Raw genomic sequence first — 23,664 nt, forward strand, 5'->3', positions numbered from 1 at the left:
GGAAGCCCTACTGCTCTTTGTTAAAATGCTGTATAAACTCATTCCTATCCACTTTGGTTCCTCACTTCTTTTCTGTGAAGCCTCGTGGGTCAAGTCAGAGTAAAAATGTTAACATCAGATAAAATGTGTGCGCCTTTCTCCTGTTTGTTCATCCTGTTCGTTAGTCTTTTGTCCAATTAGCGGACACAACTGCAGCCACTAAACCCAGGAGGGCAGAGGAAAAGCTTCCCCTCCCAGCACACACAGGTACGTACGTGTTCCTGGCTCGAAGCTGGCGCTCAGTAAACGCTTGTTGAACGACCCATGAGTGAACGGTGTGGGGTGAGGGCATTCCACAGTTTGTTGCCCTTCGTACGCCTCCTAGTCTGCCCTTTTAGTGGGAGAGCCCTAAATGTCTTGAGGACACGAAGGAAGGTTCTCCTGGGGTTTGCCATCTGTGTGTAAGTCAGGCACCTCTGGAAACTGCATTAGTTGTTCCTTCTGGGCCGTGGGAGGGAAGTTTATGGTAAAAGGTGCAGGTAAGACAGGGCTTCTTTACCAAACTTCTCTCCAACTGATCTGGAGCTTTGGGGGACATCTTTTAGGGACCAGTCTACACAAGGGAAAAATGGGGTCCCATGGCCTTCATCAGTGGGAGGTCAGTTAGGGGGGCGTGTTGACCCAAATTCTAGACAGAGGAGGGGTGGTGGGGAACCAAGGCGTGAGGGATGTCACGCCAGAGACACAGAGCTCGGGGGTGGGGCTGGGGTCCAAGGCCGGGCTGGAGAGCCGGCTGCTGACTGAAGCGCCTTCCTTCCGCGTGCAGAGAACGCTCAGAAAGAAGCTCACGCTCACATGCCTGGGGGGGCAACTTGATCTGGGGGTGGGTCCGATGCCTCACTGATTCGCCAGCTGTGTGGTAGGGAAACGAGGGGGGCACGGGGAGAAGGGGTGGCTGGGGGACACCCTGGTTTCATCTGCCGTCCAGCCACCGCCAAGTGCAGCCCTTGGGAGTGCGGCCCATCAGAGCTGCACGTGGGCTTTCGGGCTCCGTTAGAACACCTCGCCTGGATCACAAACCCAGGGAATCCCGAGCCAGGCCGAGCCTCCCTTCGCTTCCCTACCCGCAGCCTGAGCTTGGCAGGGTCCCCAGACGGCGCTTCTCGCTTTACGTCGCTCATCACCCCCTCATGGGGGGAGGGGAGATGGGGGAGAGAAGACTGGCTGCTTTTGAAGTTCCTGACTCTGGTGGCTTGCGAGTCGCATCTATGGCCTAAATCCCTGCCTGTGGGGGGCATAGAAATGGAACAGAAGGGAAACCGGTTCCTAGAGCAACATCCCCCCACTCCCTCCCTCTCGGGAGGCGTGGGAGACAGGCCTGCGTGGGAGGCCATGTGTCTGAGCGAGCTTGTCCTGTGGCAGGAAGATCACCTTGGCTGATACCCTGGGTGTTTTTTTTTGTTTTCCCTTTCTTTCTTTCTTTTCTTTTTTTTTTTTTCAGCAGGGGTGGGGGAGGGAAGAAGAGTGTGGAGTCTAGTGCGGTGCACTGATTCAATTCCTGCAGAGGGGAGAGTGCTCGGGGCGCCTTCGATGCTCCAGGGCCCCCTGGGAAGGCAGCTGGCCGCTACACGAGACTCCGCTGGGCTCCCTGGCCTCACCCTTGGTGAGCGAGGTAAGTCGACCAGAGGTGAGTCTTTTCAGGCACCGCGGGAAGGACGTGCCTCACTGGGGCTCAGAGAGAAGGGCTCAGATTGTTCTGCTCTTCACACACCCTCTCTTTCTGCTTCTGCTGGGAACAGGGAGAGCATCCCTATGGACCCCAGCAACCAGCAGGACCCCTGCCATGCCTGACCGGGCAGAAGGACCAAAGGTCAGTGTCAGTCTCATGTCACGGAGCAAAACCGGCTGACGGAACTGGGCTGCTCTCCCTGGATCACACCCTGGGGTGCAGACCCTTAGAACCTTCTGGAAGCTCTCTGGATCATTCTTCCCTACATGGCTGCACTAATTGATAACCCCTAACAGGGGCACACCTGGCCCTCCACAGTCACAGCTGGGTGAGTCTCAAAAGGCACATACTCCTGTGAGTGGGAAATGCGTCAGTAGCTTCATATGAAGACGTAAAAGACTGTAGGGGAGGGGACATGTCCCTTCTTCCCTTCTGGCCGCTTTGGCTGGCCTAATCACGAAATTGACAAGAGACGGATTAACAGGAGAAAAACAAACAAAAGCTGAATAATGTGTATACGTGGGAGAGACCCAGGAAAACTGAGTAACTCGCCGAAACGGGCGAAACCATCGCCTCAAATGCTTTCCTCAGCTGAAGACAACAGAAGATGTTAGGAGTGGGGAAGCTAGAGATGAGAGGCGAGCGGGAGAAGCACAGTAAACAAGGGTAAGGTAGCTCTGCAGATGTCAGTCCTTGCCTTCTGCATTGACTAGAGTTTCTACAGATTGAGTCATTACCCCTCTTCTTGGTACGACAAGGGAGACACTCTTACAAATATGTGTCTTTTACAAAGGGTAACTTCGACTTGGTTTTCAGAGCTTCTTCTGTGCCTGTGCTTTCTTAAAAATAACCAGCTTAAAAGAATCCTTAGGCCAAACAGGTGTATTTTGGGGTGGAAGCTTCTGCTCCCCTACCAGCCAACAGTGGCTCATTTCCTAAGAGCAGATGGCATGGAGTTGGAGAAATGGGATACTTTGCGCTCGTGGGGGGAGAACCCGGGGGTCGGGGCAGAAAGGGGCCAAGGGGCACGCCTTCAGCAGGTGTGGGCCAGAGCCCACAGTGCACAGACCCACCGAGCGGCCAGGCACTGGGCAGTCAGTGCTCCCGCTGGGGAAGGGACGCTCACGCGGAGGTCTGCACCCACAGCGACAAGCAGGGGGCTGGGCTGGAGCAGCAGGAAGGCCAGAGCGGCAGGTCCGGGGCGTCAGGGCCCCTCTGTCGACGGCTCCTCATTTGGGTCTGATCTCCCCGGACTCACAGCTGTGACAGCACCCGCCTGCCCCTCTTCGGGACGTGGATGTGACTTCTCCGTGGGTGCCCTGGGAGGGGGGACCACGGGGCTCCCAGCATCACCCACCATCCAGACAGCTTGTTTTGTGCCAAATACCAAAACAGGAAGAAGATTCGGAGAGGCCCGAGGGGCACGGGGTTACGGAGGTTGCTAGGGCGCTGAGGGGTGAGTCATGGGGAGCGGGTACCTGTGAGTTGCCCTCAGATGCTCGAGCACCAGGTGTGGGGGCTGCTGCAGAGACCGGAGGTTTCGGGGAGGAAGTGGCGCTTGGTGGGGCCTCGGGGCTGTGCGGTGTACCCGGCGCCCTGGGTTGCGGGCCGGCGTGTGGTTTGCCCTGGGGAAGAGGCCCAGGAAAGTCAGGAAGGGGGGGACGCTTGCTCAGGGTGGGGTTTCCTTAGGAGCCAGTCCCACCCCTGTGCCCAGTGAGTCCTGGACAGACAGGAAAAGGGACACAGAAAGTTCCAACAGGCGTCAAACCGCTGCTCTGTGACTGATTGCCAGTGATTTCAGCGGCTGAGTCGACCTGTGATTGAGACCCTCCTGAGCTAAACTGGCCCCTTGAGACACCCTCCTCGCCCTGCTGGGGGCACAGAGCCCATCCCTGCAGCTCCCACCTCAGTGCGACCTGAGGACCAGATTGTTCAGTGAAGGGATGAATAAGAAGAGCCTTCCCTCTGGATTCGGAGCTGGCAGGACCCCTGGGAGAGCGTACCTACCTATCTCTATCTAGCTATCTATTCATCTATCTCTATCTGTCTATCTAGTCACCATCTCTACATCTATCTAATCTATTATCTATCTACCATCTATTTACCTACCCACCTATCTAACCATCTATCTATCTAATCATCCTCACTATATCATTTCCATCTATCCATCCATCCATCCATCATCCTGAGGTTCAAAGGACTTTTCAGTGTTCCTCTCTCTACCGTTCAGATGGACTTTTCTTACTTTCCGTTTGAATGGAGGCCCCTTCTCCACCTGTAGAGACTAGACAGAGCTCTCTATGCATAGGTTGCAATGAGGCATAATCTACTGCAGGACCCCTACTAGCTAGCCCCAAACTGGTAAAGGAGGGAACAGCTGTGTCCTGACTCAAGTGAGGTTTTGGGGCTCATGGAGCTGGTGCCCTTCAAGCCAGCATGTGACTGCAGAAATTCAGCACCTCCACCTGGATCTCTGGTCCCGTGAGCTATTGTAGCCCTCGGGTAAACTGCACACCCTCTGCACTCACAGTGATCACGTGTGCATCACAGGGACAGTCACTCAGGCTCCACCTGCTGCACAGAGAGCATTGGTTTTCTCCAGGTATATACCCAGTGGTGGGGTTGCCGGGTCATATGGAAGCTCTATTTTTAGTTTTTTGAGGAAGCTCCATACCGTTCTCCATAGCGGCTGCACCAATTTACATTTCCATCAACAGTGTAGGAGGGCTCCCTTTTCTCCACATCTGGAATCTAGAAAAATGGTATGGATGAACTTATCTGCAAAACAGAAATAGAAACACAGATGTAGATAACAAACTTATGGATACCAAGGGGGGAAGTGGGGGTGGGATGCGTTGGGAGATTGGGATTGACGTATATACACTACTATGTATAAAATAGATAACTAATGAGAACAGACTGTATAGCACAGGGAACTCTACTCAACACTCTGTGGTGACCTAAATGGGAAGGAAATCCAAAAAAGAGGGGATATATGTATATGTGTAATTGATTCACTTTGCTGTACAGCAGAAACTAACACAACATTGTAAAGCAACTATACTCCAATAAAAATAATAAAAAAGATAATGATAGCAGTAGTGATAGTAGTAATAGAACAGTAATCATAATAGTAATAATGTCTAACACATTAAAAAAAAGAAGGTATATAAATGGCCAATAAACCTGTGAAAAGGCGCTCACTGTCAGTAGTCATTAGGCAAATGCCAATTTAAACCACAAGAAGATACCCCTGCACACCTACCAGACTGGTTCACCTGAAAAAGACTGACCATGCCCAGGGCTGGTGAGGATGAGGTGCCATGGGAACCCCATACACTGTTGGGAGTATGCAGAGCGGCTGCTTTGGCAACGTGATGGCCAGGACCTACTAAAACGAAACGTGCAGAACCTGTGATTCACCAGCCCCACTCCTAGCTATGTACAGTACTCAGCAAAATAGATATTTATGTGTCATCAAAGACATGTGAAAGAACATGCATAGCTGAACTTGATATAACAGAAATGTTCACCAACAGTAGGATGGATGTAAATAGGTGGTGACGCATACGTACAATGGACTATCATACAGTAATGAGAAGGAACAAACCACAACCACACCACAGTGTGGGTGAATCTCACAAACTAATGCTGACCCAAAGCTCTGTGTGTGAGAATACACACACCCATAGTGTATGATTTCATTAAAGTTCAGAAGCAGGCATACTGAGTTGTGATTTTAGAAGTTAGGATATTGATTACCCTTGAGTAGAGGTAGAGGCTGTGGGGGCAAAGGAGAGCTTCTGGGGGTGCCGGTGAGGTGTCTCCTAATCTGGGGGCTCATCACACAGACGTGTTCACTTTATGAAAATCATCAAGGTCTACTTTTATGATTTGTGCACATTTTTGCACGTGTCGTGATTTGTAAGTGGCTGCAAATTCTTTGACCTTCCTCCTATTGAGAGGTGGGAGCTATGTCTCCTCTTCTTGATTCTGGGTGGGCTTGTGACTCACTTGTAACAGCAGAAGGCGGACGTGATGATACACACTTCCCAGGCCAGCTTAGAAAAGGTGATGCAGTGTTTTTGAGTACAGTGTGTTCATAGAAAATCTGAGGGTCAGTAAGGCCAACAGATCAGGGGATGATTGCTGTTGAAAAAGAGAGCTTGTTACTTACAGACCCCAAGAAGAGGGGCCATGCCACATCACGGGGAGCCACAGGGGGAGAGCTGGGGTTGGTCAGGAGACAGAGCCAGCGGAGCAGAAATGTGGGCAAGAGCCTTTACTGTGGTTTTGGTGGAAGGGAACAGGCAAGGCAGGGTCAGCAGGCTTAGGATTGTTTGAATCATCTCAGGGGGCTCTGGGACAGAGGGGCTGCCCCTGGTACCTGGCCCTGGGTTGATTAGGGCAGGTGGTGGGAGTGGTTGGTTTGCGTTTGAAAAGTACGCTCAAGGGACTGGTTAACCCAGGGAAGCGCAGCCCCTCCAGGGTCAGCCAGGCCCCAGGATGTCAGAGCACCAGAATATAGAAAATAAAAGACATGGTTAACAGATGGAGATTCTACCTAGTTTCCGGGACACTTTCTTTTGGAGCCTCAACCTACTGTGTAAGACACTGAGGTACTTGCAGGCCACCATGTTGTGAGGAAGCCCCCGCCTCACGAGGAGCCCACGTGCAGGTGCTGTAGCTGACAGTCCAGTTGAGGCTCCAGCCAAAAGTCAGCGTCATTTGAGTAGCATCACCTCCAGATGGTCCCAGCCCCGCCACGGAGGAACCCTCAGCTGCTGATTCTTCCCAGCTGGGGCTCCCAACAGTGGGGAGCAGAGAAAAGCCAATCCCACAGTGTCCTGTTCAAAACCTGACTGTGAAAATAATAAAGTGTTTTAAGTTGCTAAATTCTGGGGGTAATTTGTTACATAGCAACAGTGAGTGGAACGGTATGTCACACTTCCACATAAATTTACTTAAAAAGAGGTAGATTCTGTGTACCACATCTTCTTTATCCATTTACAAAACAGAAACAGACTTATAGATATTGAAAACAAACTGATGGTTACCAAAGGGGAAACATTGGGGGAAGGGATAAATCAGGAGCTTGGGATGAACATACACACACTATATATAAGATAACCCACAGGACCTACTGTAAAGCACAGGGAACTTAATCTGTGATAACCTATATGAGAAAAGAATCTAAAAAAGAATGAATATATGTATATGTATATGTAACTGAATCATCTTGCTGCACACCTGAAACTAACACAACATTGTAAATCAACTATAATCCAATAAAGTTAAAAAATAAAGATATATGCTTTTCACGGGCATGTGGCTTCAGCAAATTATTAAGTATTACTCGATAGAGGCGTAACCCCATGGATACAATATTACATTTTAATTTTTTGTCTCCCCAAGGACCTCTATGACATGGCTTCCTGCACGGCTGACCCAAACAGCCTCGTCCACCACGCCAACTCCTGCCTTCCTCACCACCCACCCCGGGTGGCCAGCCTGATGCTCTCTTTGTTCTACACGGCCCTCTTGGTCTTCGGCAGCCTGGGAAACATCCTTGCCCTTCGCCTTGCTTACCAAAAGGGCAAGAAGATCAACTCAACAAATGTCTACCTGGTCCACCTGGCAGTGTCCGACCTCCTGTTCACCCTGGCCCTGCCCCCAACGATCGCCTACTATGTGCTGGACTTCAGCTGGCCTTTCGGTGAAGGGTTCCGCAGGCTGACGGCCTTCATATTCTACATGAACACCTATTCAGGGATCTACCTGATGGCGTGCGTGAGCGTGGACCGTTACGTGGCTGTGGTCCGCGCCCACCAGCGTTCCCGGCTCCGTGGACCTGGGCGGGCCAGGCTCATCTGTGTGGCTGTGTGGGTCCTGGAGTTTGTGCAGACGGCGTGCCTGCTCCTGCTCTCCATGCACAAGCTCGTGGCCGGCAGGCTGACCTGCATGGGGCACGACAGCGTCCAGCCGGTGCTCACGCTGCCCGGCATAGCCCTAGTGATCTCCACTCTGAGCTTCTGCGGGCCGGTGGGCATCATTCTCTTCTGCTATGTGAAGGTCACCATGAAGCTGTGCAGGACGGCCCGGGACAACCCTCTGACAAGCAGGAAGGGGCACCACCGCGAGGCCTGCCCGCTCACCCTGGTGGTGCTGGTGGCCGTGCTTGTGTGCTTCATCCCCTACCACTTCAGTGTCATCCAGTTCATGGTGAGAAAGGTGCTCCACCAGCCAACCTGCCCCGAGAAGAGGGCTTTCAAACTGTGCCTTCAGCTCACGGTGTGCCTCATGAACTTGAACTGCAGCATCGACCCCGTCATTTACTTCTTCACATCTACATGTTACAGGAAACGGCTCCTCAGCATTTGGAAGCTCAAAGCGTCAGCATCCTCCTCCTCCTCCCCTCCGGGAAAAAGTTCCTCAGAAGCACAAAATATCCACCAGGCTGGAGGCTCCTTGCCCTTAGAGGAGAATGAGGTCTAAATAGGTCATGGGCTTTAAGATTGCATCTGGGGGTAGGGGGTCCAGGGTTGCGGGCCCAAAGCTTATACGATTTGGGCGGGTGTGGGTTCTTTAAGAAAAAGAATACAAAACAATAGATGCAAAATTAGGTACAAGGTCTTGGATGGTAAGTGAGGAGCCCTGAAGCTTGCACTCATTAGCTTTACGGTGAACCTACCTCTGATGTATCCTAATAAACGCCACTGTGTCCTTGGCCTCTGAAGGGTGTGTGGTTTCTTCCAGGAAAAGAGTATTTTCACAGCAAATGCAGTCACGACCAGAAGAATCATTGGCTGAGTACTAGATCCACAATTTAGACAAGGTTTCCAAATTGGGGTGGCAAGTTGTTGTAAAGAGCAAAAATACTCCCCCCCCAAAAAACATTTCTAAAAGCTTGGCGCTAACGTTTACAAAAATGCCAAGGTTTTCCTGAGAAAGTCAGAAAACATGGGGAGGACGCACTGACTCCAAGTTATTGGCCCAGCCGCCTCTGGCGTCGGGGGAGTGGGGTGAGGGACTGGGTGTTGTGCACTTTTGTAGGAAGAGTCTGAATCTGGTGCAGGGGGTACACATTCCTGTATGACGTGTGTGACTGGGGACATCGCTGGGGGAGAAAGTCAGGAAAGTGGGCACAAGCTTTTCATTTGTTTTGTGTGTGTCAGAAAGCGCTTATCCATGGGAGTGTTGTTTCCATTCGGTCAAAACAAACCTTTCCGGCGCTTTCTTGAGTTTAAAACAAGGCACAGAGCATTTCCACTTGGGCGATTTTGAGTTCTGTAAAATAAAACACACATTTCCCTGCCAACGTGTGGGGAGCACCAGGGCCAGCGTGACGTCTGTCTCCGTGGCACGGGCCCAAAGCAACATGCTCACGGCCTCCGCGGCGCCCCCTGGCCCCCTACCCCAAAGCTCCAGCTCCAGACGGGTCCCCCCTGAGGTTGTCCCTGGTCCCTGACCAACAGTGGCCTCCTTCTGCTCCAGACGATCAGCTGCTTCCACCTCCCAAGTTCCAAGTTTGGGGCACTTGGCTCTTGTGCGCAGAGCTTCACGGTGGCTCTCTTGAGTGGGGGCTGTCTCACGGGGCACCAGACTGTCAGCTCCTGAGACGTCCGGGGCACAGCCTCCTCCTCTCAGCCCCCTGCATCACAGTCCACGTTACACCTGGGACGGGAGTTGGTGCTCAGCCCGCCCTCGCTGGTTTGAGCTGATGAGCATCCTTCCTCAGACGCTGCTGTGTCCCAGGAGAAGCTCTCAGGGGCTCACGTCGAGGTTCTGGGCATGCTTTTCTTCCATCCTGCCCCCGACTCTGGCTCCGCTGGGCTTGGGGCAGGGAGGACACTCAGCTCCAGAGTGACCCACAGACACAGGGCTGTGGCCCCTGTGGCCAGACAGGTCCCAGCACTGAACGTCGATCCTGGGGACGTGGTGCTCACGGTGGAGGGTGCTTCCTGCCTGCGGCTGGGGCAGGAATGGTGTTTAAAGGCTGGAAGAATTTGCAAGTCTGCTCTTGGGGCCCGTGGACTGAAGGTGAAGAACCTCAGCTGAAAGGTCCATCTCTGCACCCTGAGTACCTCTCACAGGAGCCCACAGCTCGTGTCCACACCTGGCTGGGGTGAAAAGCTCACACTCACACCCTGTTTGCACTAACCCCGCCCTCATCAAAGGGCATGGAGGTGGCAAGAGAGGGCCTGGCCAGCCTGCAGTTTGCTGCCCTCACAACCAGGGGCTGCCTCCGTGGAGAGCGGCCAGGCCAGCAGGGCTGCAGACCTGTCTGACTCTGGACGTTCCAAGTCCCTCTTGGCCATCCTCCCAAACATTTCTCATCACCTGTCCTTGCTGCACACCAGGCTCCTCACATCGGAAGCTGCTTGGGGCTGGTTTGCGCTGAGCACCTGGAAACGGGAAGGAGGAAGTCACATCCGGAGGGCATTTGGGAACAAAACAGGATCAGGAAAGAGGACGAGATCGTGAGCTCCGGCCGGAAGCAGCAACAATCACTGCCGCAGGAGGAGGGTGACGGCTCTCGATTCAGACAAGGCGATGATGCGTGTGACGTACAAAGAGGGAAATCTGAATTCTGAGGACTGAACCAGCCAGGGATGTTCCAAAGCCGGGCTCAGAGCGCAGACTCCTGAGCTCAGGGACTCAGGAGGGAGAAGCGTCCTGCTGAGGATTCACACCCGTGCCTGAGCCTCGTTTTCCTTGTCTGTAACAATAGGGGCTATAACATCTATCACATGGGGTCAGTGTGTGTGTGGTGGAGGTGGTGTTTTATGAACCAGCACCTGTGTAAACCACTCAAAACTACAGAAAGCATTTAAATGAAAACTGGCTGTGGCCACGGAAGTTTGCCGAGTGGGCTGGCACAACTCATATCAGCAGGGATAGACATCTCATCATTACCGGGACCAGAAGGTCCCAATGCCCAGGCCGCACCCAGGCCCCTAGAGCAGGGGTTCTCGAAGTGTGGTCCCCGGAAGAGCAGCATCACCACCACCTGGAGACTTGTTAGAAATGCACATTCTTGGGCCACACCGCAGACCTGCTGAACCGCTGGTCTGGGGGAGGGGCCCAGCGCTCAGTGTCTTAACAAGCCCTCAGGTCATCCTGCTGCAACTCGGGCTTGAGAAACCTGGCCTGAGGGGTCCTTGGAGACGCCAGCATCTCTCTCACCCACGGTATGAGTTTGCTGGGGCTGCTGTAATAAAGTACCATCAACCGGGTGACTTAAAACAACAAAAACCTTCTCTTGCAGTTCTGGAGGCTAAAAGTTCAAAATCAAGGTGTCAGGAGGGCTGGTTCTTTCTGAGGCTGCGAGGGAGACTGTTCCAGGTCACTCCCAGCTTCTGGCAATTTGCTGGCAGTTGTTGGCGTTCCTTGGCTTATAAAGCATCACCCCATCTCCGCCTCCATCTTCACATGGTCTTCTCCCCATGTGCCTCCGTCTTCATGAGGCATTTTCTTCTTTTCCTAAGGACACCAGTCATTTTTTTTTCAACATCTTTATTGAAAGAAAGTATAATTGCTTTACAATGTTGTGCTAGTTTCTGCTTTATAACAAAGTGAATCAGCTATATGTATACATATATCCCCATATCTCCTCCCTCTTGCATCTCCCTCCCACCCTCCCTATCCCACCCCTCTAGGTGGTCACAAAGCACTGAGCTGATCTCCCTGTGCTATGTGGCTCCTTCCCACTAGCTATCTGTTTTACGTTTGGTAGTGTATATATGTCCATGCCACTCTCTCCTTCGTCCCAGCTTCCCCTTCCCCTTCCCTGTGTCCTCAAGTCCATTCTCTACGTCTGCGTCTTTATTCCTGTCCTGCCCCTAGGTTCTTCAGAACCATTTTTTTTTAGATTCCATATATATGTGTTAGCATACGGTATTTGTTTTTCTCTTTCTGACTTCCTTCACTCTGTATGACAGACTCTAGGTCCATCCACCTCACTACAAATAACTCAATTTTGCTTCTTTTTATGGCTAGTCATTTTGGATTAGGCCAACCCTTATGACCTCATCTTAACTTGATTACACCTGCCAAGACCTCAGCTTAACTTGATTACACCTATTTCCAATTAAGGTCATATTCACAGGTCCTGGGGGTTAGGACTTAATCTTATTTTGGGGGGCAAAATCCAACTTATAACACCACCCATTTCTGAGCACCCCTCTTTCCAGACACTCTTCTTTGAGTCTCATCCCACCCCTGACCCCTTCCCAGCTCTAAGCCCCTATTATACCACATCAGAGCCCCATGTCCAAGATGAGACTTGGTGGAAGGAGTAAAAGGGGTCTGTTTTAAACACTAGTTGGTCCAAAAAAAGTTGAACTGCCATGGTTTGTTTTTCAGGTCCAATCAAGACAACCTCATGTCAAAACGGAAGCATCATAGTGACCCCCTCGGAGGGTCCCCTCACTCTGCGTGTGGGAGCTTAGTTCAGAGGAATGTGTAGGGTCCAGGGCAGCCCTGTAGGTATGGGCTCTACCTATACCTACAGGACCTAATGAGGACCCCCGAGTCCCATTCCAGGGCACGGACAACCAGAGGAGGTGTTGGGGAGATTCTCCCCTTGGGTGGAGGGTCTCGTGATTGCTTGACATTTTAAGGAGGAAGAATGGAGTTTCATAAACTGAGCTGGTAGATACCCAAATGTCCCTATGGGCTCTCGGCATTCTCCAGAAAGCTCATTTTCACTGAGAATCCCTGCTCCCCTGGCATCGCCACACACCACAAGTTAACCACGGTCCAGCTTTCACTACAGTTTTCTCTCTTCGCCAAGTGACTGCATAGTGGTAGACACAGAGGCAAAGTCCCTCTGGCGTGTGTGTGGGTTGTGGGCAGCCAGGGTCAGGGATGGGCTGTGCCCCCCCGTGGGGACTCCAACCCTGAAGGTCAGGTCACACCTCAGGCCACATGAATCCCTCATGACAGGGATGCCCTGTTTCCTCTGTAATTGTGAAAATCTTGAGGTCTACACCACCTTCCAGTGCTCACATTCTTTGATTCCAAGAAGCCCTGACATGTGCTCTGTTGCCCTAGTAGCTCTGCAGTGGGACAGGCAGGGGAGGTGGCCCATCCCAGGCCAGCGAGGCGCCCTCCTGTGTGTCTGTTTGTGTGCTTAATGCTAATGCCTCACAGTATTCCCTTTGGCCGGCTGCACATAAAGGGTAAAGTCCTAGAAACTGACTGAGGTAGGACATTGCCAGACATTCAGTCCCAGGAACACTCATCAGCTCAACCTGCTGCTGCCCCTGCCAGTAGGTGGCAGCTCAGCGGGATGGGGGAGAGCCCTGCAGAAAGGACAGGCTGGCGACACGCCGCTTCGCTTGTAACTTACAATTCTGTCTCGGGGCTGGTTTCCTCCTCAACATTCACTTCTTCATTAATTCATACACTTATCAAGTATTCGCCTAGGCTCTGAGGATACAGTGGGGATAACGGAGCCACGGCCCCTGAAACTCATGGATCACAGACCAGAAGGTGACACACACAATTGTAACCAGACAAGGACACACAATGTGCTAAGTGTTCAGTGGAGATTGATGAAGTACAGGAGGAGAGGGTGGGGAGACTAGGAGGACTCCCAGGTTTGGGGATAGACAGTTGGATTGATAGTGGTATCACTCCCAAGGTTGGGAACACAGGAGAAGCTATAGGGAGAAGGTGGGCTTGGGTGCCCCTGGCATGGGCGTATGGATGTGTACAGTACAAAGCAGGACATCTAAGGCCTGAAGCCTAGAAGAGAAGTCCAGGGTGTGGGCACAGGCTTGGGAGCGTGAAGTGGATGTTATTTCCAGGGGGAGTTGAGGGTCTGCTTTAAAATGTAGCTTTTATTATTATTCAGGTGTGATGAGGCAGCTTACCTGCCCCAGCGATCGTCATCCCTGTGGAGTGGGGTGAGGAGGGGCATTTTGTCAGCGTCGTGTCCTTTAATTCCATCCCCCAGGGATTTGTTACTGATGAATTGGGTTCCCCCCCCCAAATGCATATGCTGAGGTCCCAAGCCCCAGTACCTCCAAATGTGACTGTACTTGAAGGCAGAGTCTTTAAAATGAGGTCGTTAGGTCCTAATCCAAGACGACTGGTGTCTTTATAAGAAGAGGAGATTAGGACACAGACACACACAGAGGGACGACCGTGTGAAGACTGAGAGAGGACGGCTGTCTACAAGCCAAGGAGAGAGACCTCCGAGGAAACCAACCCTGCCGACGCCCTGACCTCAGACGTCCAGCCTCCAGAACGGTGAGGAAATTCGCTTCTGTTCTTGAAGCCCCCCAGTCTGCAGGACTTCGTGGCAGCCCCCACCAGATGATACAGTAGTCTTCATCTCTCCACCCGATTTCAGGGAAATAAGTGGATCCTGCCCTCTTCTTTCAAACTTCACACCTCCTATCACCTGTTGAAAGAATAAGAGAAGCCAAGACAGTGAAGGCTATTATTCCCACCGGTTTCCTTAGGCACCTGTAAGAGGCCTACTGGGCCCCAGGCAGCCTCGGCGAGTCGCTGGCAGCTCCAGAACCTGGCCTCAAGGGCTTTCGCGTTCCTTCATCAGGATGCCGGCTGATGTCATTTCAGCTCTGAGCACCGGGATTTCTGCGGGCGAGACGGGCAAGACCAGCAAGCGCAGCCTGGTTTCCTGTGAGTCTGCGGGGTTTGCCCGCTACCTGTCTTGGTGTATCTTTGGCAGCTTTCGTTTTGACTTCGGTGGGGGGACTTGATTCAATTCAGAGGTTTAGCCTCTGGCTGGTGTCCGCCCTCATCTGGGAAAACAATGGCTGGCGTGGGGCTGGTATCAAACAGTGTTGGAGAGAAACCTGAAAAGAGAGGGGAGGAGGAGAGAGGAGGGCACAGCCAGGGAGGGTGAGGCCGGGGACGCCCCGCTCAGCGTCAACTGCGCCGAACGTCTGGTCGATGCTGTCGGGGCCCAGGGCAGGGGGCCCCCAAATGTGCACCAATGGCATATTGGTTATTTTGAATTAAAGTTACTTAAGAAACAGCTGATGTAAGAGGGACACTCTGACCCTCGTCTCTGTTCCCCTGAAGGCAGGAAATAAATCTCTCCTATGAAAGGTCCACTCCCTGCACCTGGAAATAGGACACCCTAATCCCCACAGAGGGGGAGTTCGGGCAAAAAGCCTGTATAAGCAAACCTTGTTACTTATTTCATTGACTACCCCACGCCCAAATTCTGTTTAGATTCTTCACTAATTAAGCACCAAAGCCAAAGTTTCTTTGTCCTGTCATTTCCTCACAAATTTGTTTCTTTGTCTAAAAAGTATAGAAGCCGCCTGCTTTGGCCACTTCTTAGGTCCTGTTTCTATGAGACCTCCCTGAGTAGAATTCATATTTGTTTCTTTCTCTCCTGTTAGTCTGTCTTGGGTCAATTTTATTATTAGTCCAGCCACAAGAGCTCAAGAAGGGTCAGAGGGGAAACCCCCTCCCAAACAGTGCTCCTCCTAGGACCTCATGGTGGGAGGCAGGGAAGCTGGGAGCTGGGAGACAGGCTTGCTGCGCCTGGGATGCTGAGCAAGAAACCCTGTCCCCTAATCATGGCGCTGGAACTGGTGACACCCTGTTACTCATTTGTTCCAGCTCAGTGAGGTTTTGGGGGCCATCTAGGCAGCAGAATAAGAAATCAGGGGCAGAGGCCCCTAAACTTTCTTACTGCCGCCCTTTGGGAGACCTCTTTGGCGGTTCTCCTAATATGAATGCCTTTCTCGCTATCCTTGATTGATGCTACGATAGAAATTCTCTTAGCAGACCCCACTTAGCCATCTCAGGAGTTGTGTGGGTGTGAGGGTCGCCCACCACTCACAGTCTGCTTGTGGCTGGTGGCCTCTCCCCAGCCCCTGTTCTTCTGTGCCCACAACTGGGGCCCTGTACACCCCAAGAGACAGCTGTGTTTGTTCCCAAACCTTTTCACATCAGCTGCTATCAAAATTAAATAAGTATTACATAAACCAATAAAGTATAAAGGCAAAAAGAAAGAGTTGTTGTTACAAGAACTCAGTTGAACGCTTTGGAAAGTTTGATAAAGGTGAATTGCTTACAAAACCAAATGTGCTGTCAAAACAGATGTGAGTGTAACATTTATAGGACATTGGAAAAAATGTAAAAATCCGAGATGATGCACAATCTGATTGCTTTGCTGAGTTCTGGGGCTAACGTTAATTAAAAAATCCAAACTGGAACTCATAAATGATGCAATATGGGTGTGGATTATGAAAGATACAAGTTTCTAATTAGTATAACTATGATTAAAAAAAATTAAAAAGGCCTTGGCGACATCAACACCAGAAGACTGGTGAATTAATTACATTGACATGTTTTAACTTAAAATATTTAATATATGGGCTTCTGTGTATATATACACAGTACATAAGCATATATGTATGTATGCATGTATGTATGTATATATACAGGTCTTCCCACTGTAAGTTGAAAATATCCTAAGTCGAAATGCATCAATACACCTAACCTACCAAACATCACAGCTTAGCCCAGCCTACCTTAAACGTTCTCAGAACACTTACACTAGCCTACAGCTGGGCAGGATCATCTAACACAAAACCTACTTTTTAAAAAAAGTGTTGAGTACCTCATATAATGTACTGAATACTGTACTGACGGTGCAAAGCAGAATGGCTGTCTGGGTGCAGAACGGTTGTTGACCCTGTGATCACAAGGCTGACAGGGAGCTGCGGCTGCCACTCCCAGCGTCATGCAAGAGGATCGGACTGAAAAGAACATTGCCAACCTAGGAAAAGATCAAAATCCAGAATTCAAAGGACGGTCTCTACTGAATACGTATCAGTTTCATATGATCTTAAAGTCGGAAAATTATAAGTCAAACTACTGTAAATCAGGGCCCGTTTGTGTGTGTATATATGTTCTGCATTTTACCCAACTTTTTAAGATTAACTGCCTAACTACCAGTTCCCAGCCTAGGATGAGAGGGAAGGTGCCGTTTGTATTAAAAATAGTGGAGGAATATTGTCAGTCATGACAATGATGACATGATGACCAAAATTATTTCTCATATATATTTGGTCTCCATCCGCATTTCCTGGCTCACAGCTCCAAAACCCTTGGAATATCCTAAGTGTAGAGAATGATGTAAGGTGTCTTTTGTTATGAGAATGAGGTAATTTTTGGAAGCCTCTAAGGATGGGGGCTGATTGCCAGGAGAACTAACCATCTGATTAGAGGGCTGGAACGTTCTGTCTCATCCCGACTTGCAGGGAGGGAAGAGGGGCTGGAGGTCGAATCAACGGCCAATTGCCGGTGATTTAATCAATTGTGCCTATGGAATGAAGCCTCCATAAAAACCCCAAGGACAGGGTTCAGAGGCTTCTGGGTTGGTGAACACGTAGAGATCTGGGGAGAGTGGGGCTCAGACAGAGCACAGAAGCTCCGCACCCTTTCCCCTTACCTCACCCTATGCATCTCTTCATCTGTCTGTGGATTCCTATCTTTTAACATCCTTTTAAAACAAATCGGTAATCTAGTGAGCAAATGAGTTTTCCTAGTTCTGTGAGCTGTGCTTGCAAATTAGCTGAACCCGAGGAGGAGGTTGTGGGAACCTCTGATTTATAGCCAGGTGGTCAGAAGTACAGGTAACAACCTGGGCTCGTGACTCGCACCTGAAGTGGAGGCATCTCGTGGGACCGAGCCCTTCACCTGTGGAATCTGATTCTATCTCCAGGAGATTCTGTTAGAATTGAGTTGAATTCTTGGACACCCTGCTGGCATGTGAGAATTTCCTGTCGCTGTGGGGACACGGACATATACACACACACACACACACACTCTCTCTCTCTCTCTCTCTCTCTCTCTCTCTCTCTCTCCAGGAACGCTTTAGAGTGGCCACTCCCCCAGATGGTGGAGACTGTATTTTGTTAATTTTTCGCATCCTCACTCACTCACTCGTCGGACCCCCGGGGAAGTGGGCGAAGCTGGGGCAGAGCTGGTGGCGAAGGCTTCCCCACAGGGGCTTTAGGACGGTTATTTCATCCCTTGGTGCACGAGGCAGCCAGTGGTGAATGACCGGCACTCACAGAATCGCTGGTTACCTGTCAGGTTCACCAGAAGCATCACTCAGCTCAGGTCTGGGAGGGTCCCCTGGAGCGCTGCAGCTGGCTCTGGAACGCGGCATCCTGCTCTGTGGGGTGCTGGCCCCAGGCCCTGGGTCCCAGCCCCTTCCTCAGTCCCAGCAGGTCTTTGTCCTGCACCTGAGGCGCTTTTGTGTTCCCGGTGAAGTTGAGGTTCTTGATGTCTTGCTTCGCAGAAAGAATTCAGTAGGAGACAAAGTGATAGGTAAGAAGTAGATTTATTCAGAGAGAAACACACCCCACAGAGTGTGGTCCATCTCAGAAGGTGGGAGAGATCCGAAATATGGCGTGGTTAGTTTTTATGGGCTGGGTAATTTCACAGGCTAATGAGTGGGAGGATTATTTCACTTATTTCGGGGAAGGGGTGGGAGATTTCCAGGTGTTGGGCCACTGCCCACCTTTTGGCCTTTTATATGGTTAGCCTCAGAACTGTCATGGTGCTGGTGGGTGTGTCATTTAGCAGCTAATGTATTACAATGAGCGTATAATGAGGCTCAAGGTCTACTGGAAGTTGAATCTTCCGCCATTTTGGACCTACTTGGTTCTAACCAGTTTTTGTCAAGTCCTATTGCCATGTCATTCTTTTAAAGGTTGTGCCTTGCCCCCTTCCCTCCTGTTTCAACTGGACCCAACATGGTTAGGCTGGGAGCATAGATGGGACCGAAGTGGATTAATTCCCACCCAAGCCACAAGCCCCACCAGACATTACAGTCCAGGGGAGGCCTGGGTCTGGCACTCTGAGGATATCCACCAGCTTTGGACAGGTGGGATAAGGTTTGGACCATGTAAGGAATCTCCTGGAAAGTGTCTGAATCCATGCAAAGTCCTGAGGACATGCTGTGCCCTCCCCAAATCTCTACCAGGAGCTCGGCTGGAAGTGTCCTCACTGTGAAATGAGGGGCGCAGAAGTTCCCCAAAGATGCTGTCTTCCCCCCCATTCTAATGCCCTGGGGCTGCAGCCACATTCTGCCAGCCTGGGCCCTGGGGCCCTCCCAATGTAGGGGATGCACTAGGCCCTCTCAGTCTGAACCTCTGGAAGAAGTCTGCAAGCCCTTAAGGGGGGATGCGAGATTTCTTTGGAGAGTTTCAACTTTTTGTTGAATATTTTGTAATACAGAAGAGTACTGTTGGTTAGGTTTCCTCTAACCTTCTAGGTTCTTCCGGCTGGTCTAAGAATGAAATTGACACGAGACAGAGAAAATACAATTTAGTTTTTCATATGTACAGGAAGCCCACATACACGAGAGGGTCAGAGACAGAAAGGTAAAATGAGGTCTAGACGCCATCCTGAGCTGAGGAACGGGGTCGGGGCTTCTGAGGATGGGAGGGTCACTCACAGGACGAGAAGAGCAGATGCTGGGTAATTAGATGTTTTTCCTGACACGCAGATGGGGCCACTTTGGTGAAATTTATCTCCGGTAATAATTCTTTCCTGGGAAAAATCCCCAGTTTCAACTCTTCTAGGTAGTAAGGGGAAGGGCAGTGGCGTCCCTTGAACCCACAGGATCTCAACTGTCTTTAGCTCAAAATAACCCTCATTATAGCTCATTCTGAACCCCTATACTACGTACAGCGTCTATGTAAAATATCAAAAACAAGAGTGAAACAGGCCCCATGCCCTCTTCCCATATATCCACTTCCTTCCCTCCTCTGCCCAAAGCAACAGTATCCTCAAATTTGGAGTGGTTTTGAGCTCCGAATTTAGAAATTTCACAAATGTTTAAAATGGCCCCTCATACAAACACTCAGAAACAAGACAGGCTGGGAGTGGGTGTTGGGCTTTACTTGCTGTTTTGCTGACACTGGGGCTGTCTCTGTCCACTCTGCTGAGGGGCTGGCTTTTCCAATTATTTGCTTGAACAAAACAAGTGAGCTTTCCCCCTTTAAACAGGTCCTTAAGGCACCAGCAGGTGTCGATTTATGGACACTTGATTTAGGTGTCACATTTATGTCTGTGTAGACTTAAACTGGACAGGACCCAGCCTGCTGAGGAGGGAGCCCTGACTCTCCATGCCCACTGGGGGGTTTTGAAAGGACCTCTGACCCTGGCGGCTTGATGCACAGGAAAGGCTGGGGTCAGGTACAGGCTACCGAAATAAGGGTTTCACAGACTTTGCACAGAAAGTACTAGGCTGAGCAATGTTCAGACACAACGCAGTACTTCCGTGGAATGTCACTGCATAATCTTACAATAAAAACTCCACACACACAGCTCTTAGAATAGCAAAAGAGCAGAACTGACCACGGTCCCCTGTGAAGAACTGAAATGGAAATCTTGTAGGACAGAAAAGTCAGCCACTTGGGCTCGGGTCCTCCACTGCCCACCCAGGGGGTCCAGTGCATCTCCGCAGGAGCAGGGGGACCAGAGAGGCCGAGGAGCATGGAGTTGGGACCCCGTTTCCCACCACAACACAGGCCTTCGCCCCTGGGTTCCCTGCGGCCTTCTGATAACTCCTCCCCTTTACCTTTGGCCTGGAAGTGAGGGGGAAGCGTCACAGGGATTACCTGACAGCCACAATCTTGTACTGAACTCAAGTGCTAAATTCAGGATAAGGGGTTTACAAAGGCGGTGAGGCGGCACCACAGGAACCCAGGGCCTCCGGTTAAAGACCCCGAAAGACATCAAGTCCAGTCCGCTGTTTAGCCAGCAAGGCCGGTCCACCGGGCCACTTTTGAAAAGGAGATTTGACCTTAATGCCAATTTAATCTCAGGGGGAGACACTGCATCACCACCAAGGCTCCTGTGAAGTCTGGGGGGTCAACATCCTTACCTTGAACGTTGACAGTGTTAGGAGAGCAGCTGCGGTTTCCCAGGAGCCCCGGGTAGCTGGGAGCAGCCTGGGGAGAGCTGGGTGGACCTGGCTTCGGGCCCATTTAGTAGTTTGGAAAGACAATTCTGGCCCCATGGGAGGAATCCTGGGCTCGCACAGTAAGAGAGGGTTTCCCCGCAGCATCCCTGGGGGGCCCTCCCTTCTCTGCACTGACAGGAGGGCGGCCACCACAGGGGAGCAGCCCCGGGGCCCTGCGACATGGTCGGAGCTGGGGGGAGAGGGACAGGAGGCAGGCCAGTCCCCAGGGAAAAGTCTGGAGGTGGAACACGTGAAACTTTCCTTCTCTCCTCCCACTGCCCCTGCAGGTTGCATGGGGGGCTGGAATTTCCCAGCAGGGCATCAGAGCCCAGCTCTAGGGCAGCCAGAGGGACAGATGCTAACTGTGGGGACCGGTGACCCGATTCCAGGAGCAGCCCTGGGCAGGGCCTGAGGGACTGGAGCACAGGTGCTCAAGTTCCCTAAAGTGTTCACTTTTGAATCCCGAACTCAGTCTAGGTTTATGAATCAGGACTTGGAAGGCAGGGTTTCCTTTATTTGGGAAGGGGAGGGGTGGCTCGCTGTGGACAATTTCTTCTTTCTTACTTTACAATCTGGAATCTGCTCACTTGCAAATTAGGCCCTATCTGATAACTTTTGCACAAGATCAAAAGCCTAAATGATCTTTTCTTAGGAACCAAACCGAGTGGCTCGCTGATGCCCCCCCTACGGCATGCGTGCCCATGCATGAACGCAAATGGGGTCCTTTAGGGGTCCCATCAGCCTGAAGGACTTCCGGGTGTCTTGACAAGAGGTGTGGGTGTCTTCAGGAACTCACACTCCGGCAGCGGGTGCCATTTGTGTCAAATGTGCAGGAAGCAAGGGGTGGGAACTGCAGCAACTGGTCCGAGAGTGAAGTCAGACGTGGAGGGTGTGCAGGGGTGTGGGTGGGGTCAGGGACGCCCTAGAAGGTGGTGACAGACGAAGGGGGACAACGGCCTGGAAGCTGCAGGAAAAGGAATTAAAATAACGGGTCACCACTGGGAAGGTGAGACCTTGGCAGCCGCAGGGAACTGGAAAAGAGGTTGAAAGCAGCCAGGACAAACCTGAGGGGTCCTGGCTCTGCCACCGTCGGTGCATGTCCAATGGTCACGCCACCTGTATGGACCTCGATTTCTAGTAAAGGACTGAAGTCAAGGGTCACCGAGGCTCCTTTCAGCTGGACAAGGCTCTCTCATTTAGGAGGGAATCCTGACAAGAAAACAAACAAGAACTTGGGGTGGTGAATCCTCTTTACGCCTCACCCTGTGATCCCAACAGGGGGCCCTCCGCTCCCCATCCTCTGGGAGAGAAGCAGTGAAAAGTCTCGAGTGAGAGTTTTGCCTCTGGTTTGATTTCGCTTCACTAGGTGCTCTCTGGAGGTGAGAAGGAACTCAGGAGATGGTGTGTTTTTCGATATGGTTGCTCTTTTTCGCACTGGAAGCCCAGAGGGTGGCTTTAGATTTGCTGCAGAGGTCATACACAAATCCGCACTCTTCGGCCCTCTAGTCATGCCCTGCCAGTGACCGTGGTCAAGGACGTCCCATCACTGTCAACTGTCCTTACACCTGAGATGGGGACACTCAGAGCAAGTCAGGGCCTGTGCTTGGGACCAGCTAGGCTCCCAGAAACTCACCTCAGGCCCCATTCTGAGCAGCCTGACGGCCCCAACAAGCCTCGGAATGGGGCCTCACTTGCACTCACTCACAGGGCCAGTCCTACTTAAAGGAATCAAAGGGCGCCTCTCACTTCAAAGAAAGCACCCAAATCTTCTGAAGAAAGATGAGCAGTCTGATAAAAAAATTTTTTTGTTTGTTTGGATGGTAAAGAATAGTACAGACTACAACGAAGTTTTATTTAGGTAAGTCTAATAAAGAAACACCAAAAAGTAAAACACATTAAAAACTTTATTGTAAGTACCACGCATGTCTAAATTTGCATCAGTTTGCAACGCTTCTGCTGGCTTTGCAGAACACAAGAGTCGCAAGTTTCCTTAAATCTTTGCTTTAGATCTTTTCAGGCTCATCCGCTCCGGCCACGCCCCTCCTCCCCACGGTGGGGTCAGTCTACCCTGCCTCAGGCTGGTATCGGATCACCCCAGGGCCAGGTGGAACCTGACTCCAGAGGGGCTGGCCCTGTAGCTAGGACGCCCCATACTGCTCCACGGAGCCCGCTCTTCTCTTTGTCCCATTTTTACTCCTAGCCTCAGTGGCTAACTGTGGATATTCTAAGCAAAATTAACTCCAGTTAAGTTTCATGGAGTATTCCAGAACCTCGAATCGGTACCTGATTATTATCGTTGTTTTTTAATGGAAGCAGGGAGTAGTTGGGAAAAACCCCCTAGACTGGAGCGGGCTGGAACAGGCGGAAGAGGGTTCAGTTCCCTGTCTCTCCCTCATTGGCTGGGTCTGGCCAACTCTGCGTGCGGCAGATATGAACTGCTCATCCCTAGGGAGTGGGGACCCTGAACAGCCACCTGGGGTTTGAAAGCAAATTTGAGGGGGAAAAAAAAAAAAGCAATGAAAAAAGTCCATAAAGAAAATTTGACAGTTCCTTTCTGAGTAACAGTCCCCTCTCCGGCACTTATGATCAGATATAATGTAGGAAGATGCATTATAGTAAAAAGAATATGACAATAGCAGTAATTTCCCATCCGGAGTGCTATTCAACTGCTTGCAGAAATCTGCAATTTTAATGCAATTTAAACACATTAGGAATGGGAGATTAATTCTCCAAACCAAGGAAAATACTCCATAAAAAAATAAAGATAGAAAATACATGCTACCTTAATGGCAAACTTATTTTGGACACTTAAAGGTAATGATCTTGGAATTAAGGGAGGGAGCAGCAGGGACCACCCTTTGCTCAGGAGGACAGCGAGGACGTCTCGCCAGAGAGTGCCGGGTCCCGGGGCTGAGCCGGTGGCGGGACGGCACCGCTGGGGTCAGCAGCCCGCCAGCCCCTGTGCTGTCCGCTGGGACCG

The 23,664-nt window shown here is 51.1% G+C and overlaps 1 protein-coding gene across 1 annotated transcript; it reads left to right on the forward strand.

Annotated features, from left to right (window-relative positions):
* Positions 1 to 7,135: 7,135 nt before the first annotated feature.
* Positions 7,136 to 8,203, forward strand: LOC307064956 (G-protein coupled receptor 183-like; the record flags this gene model as incomplete). Its single annotated transcript, XM_079721666.1, has 1 exon — positions 7,136 to 8,203. One exon carries the CDS (start codon positions 7,136 to 7,138, stop codon positions 8,201 to 8,203), a length of 1,068 nt encoding a protein of 355 aa, XP_079577792.1.
* Between the last annotated feature and the right edge of the window lie 15,461 nt (positions 8,204 to 23,664).

This window comes from Hyperoodon ampullatus (assembly GCF_949752795.1).
Source record: "Hyperoodon ampullatus genome assembly, chromosome: 16".
NCBI classification, from domain to species: Eukaryota; Metazoa; Chordata; class Mammalia; order Artiodactyla; family Ziphiidae; genus Hyperoodon; species Hyperoodon ampullatus.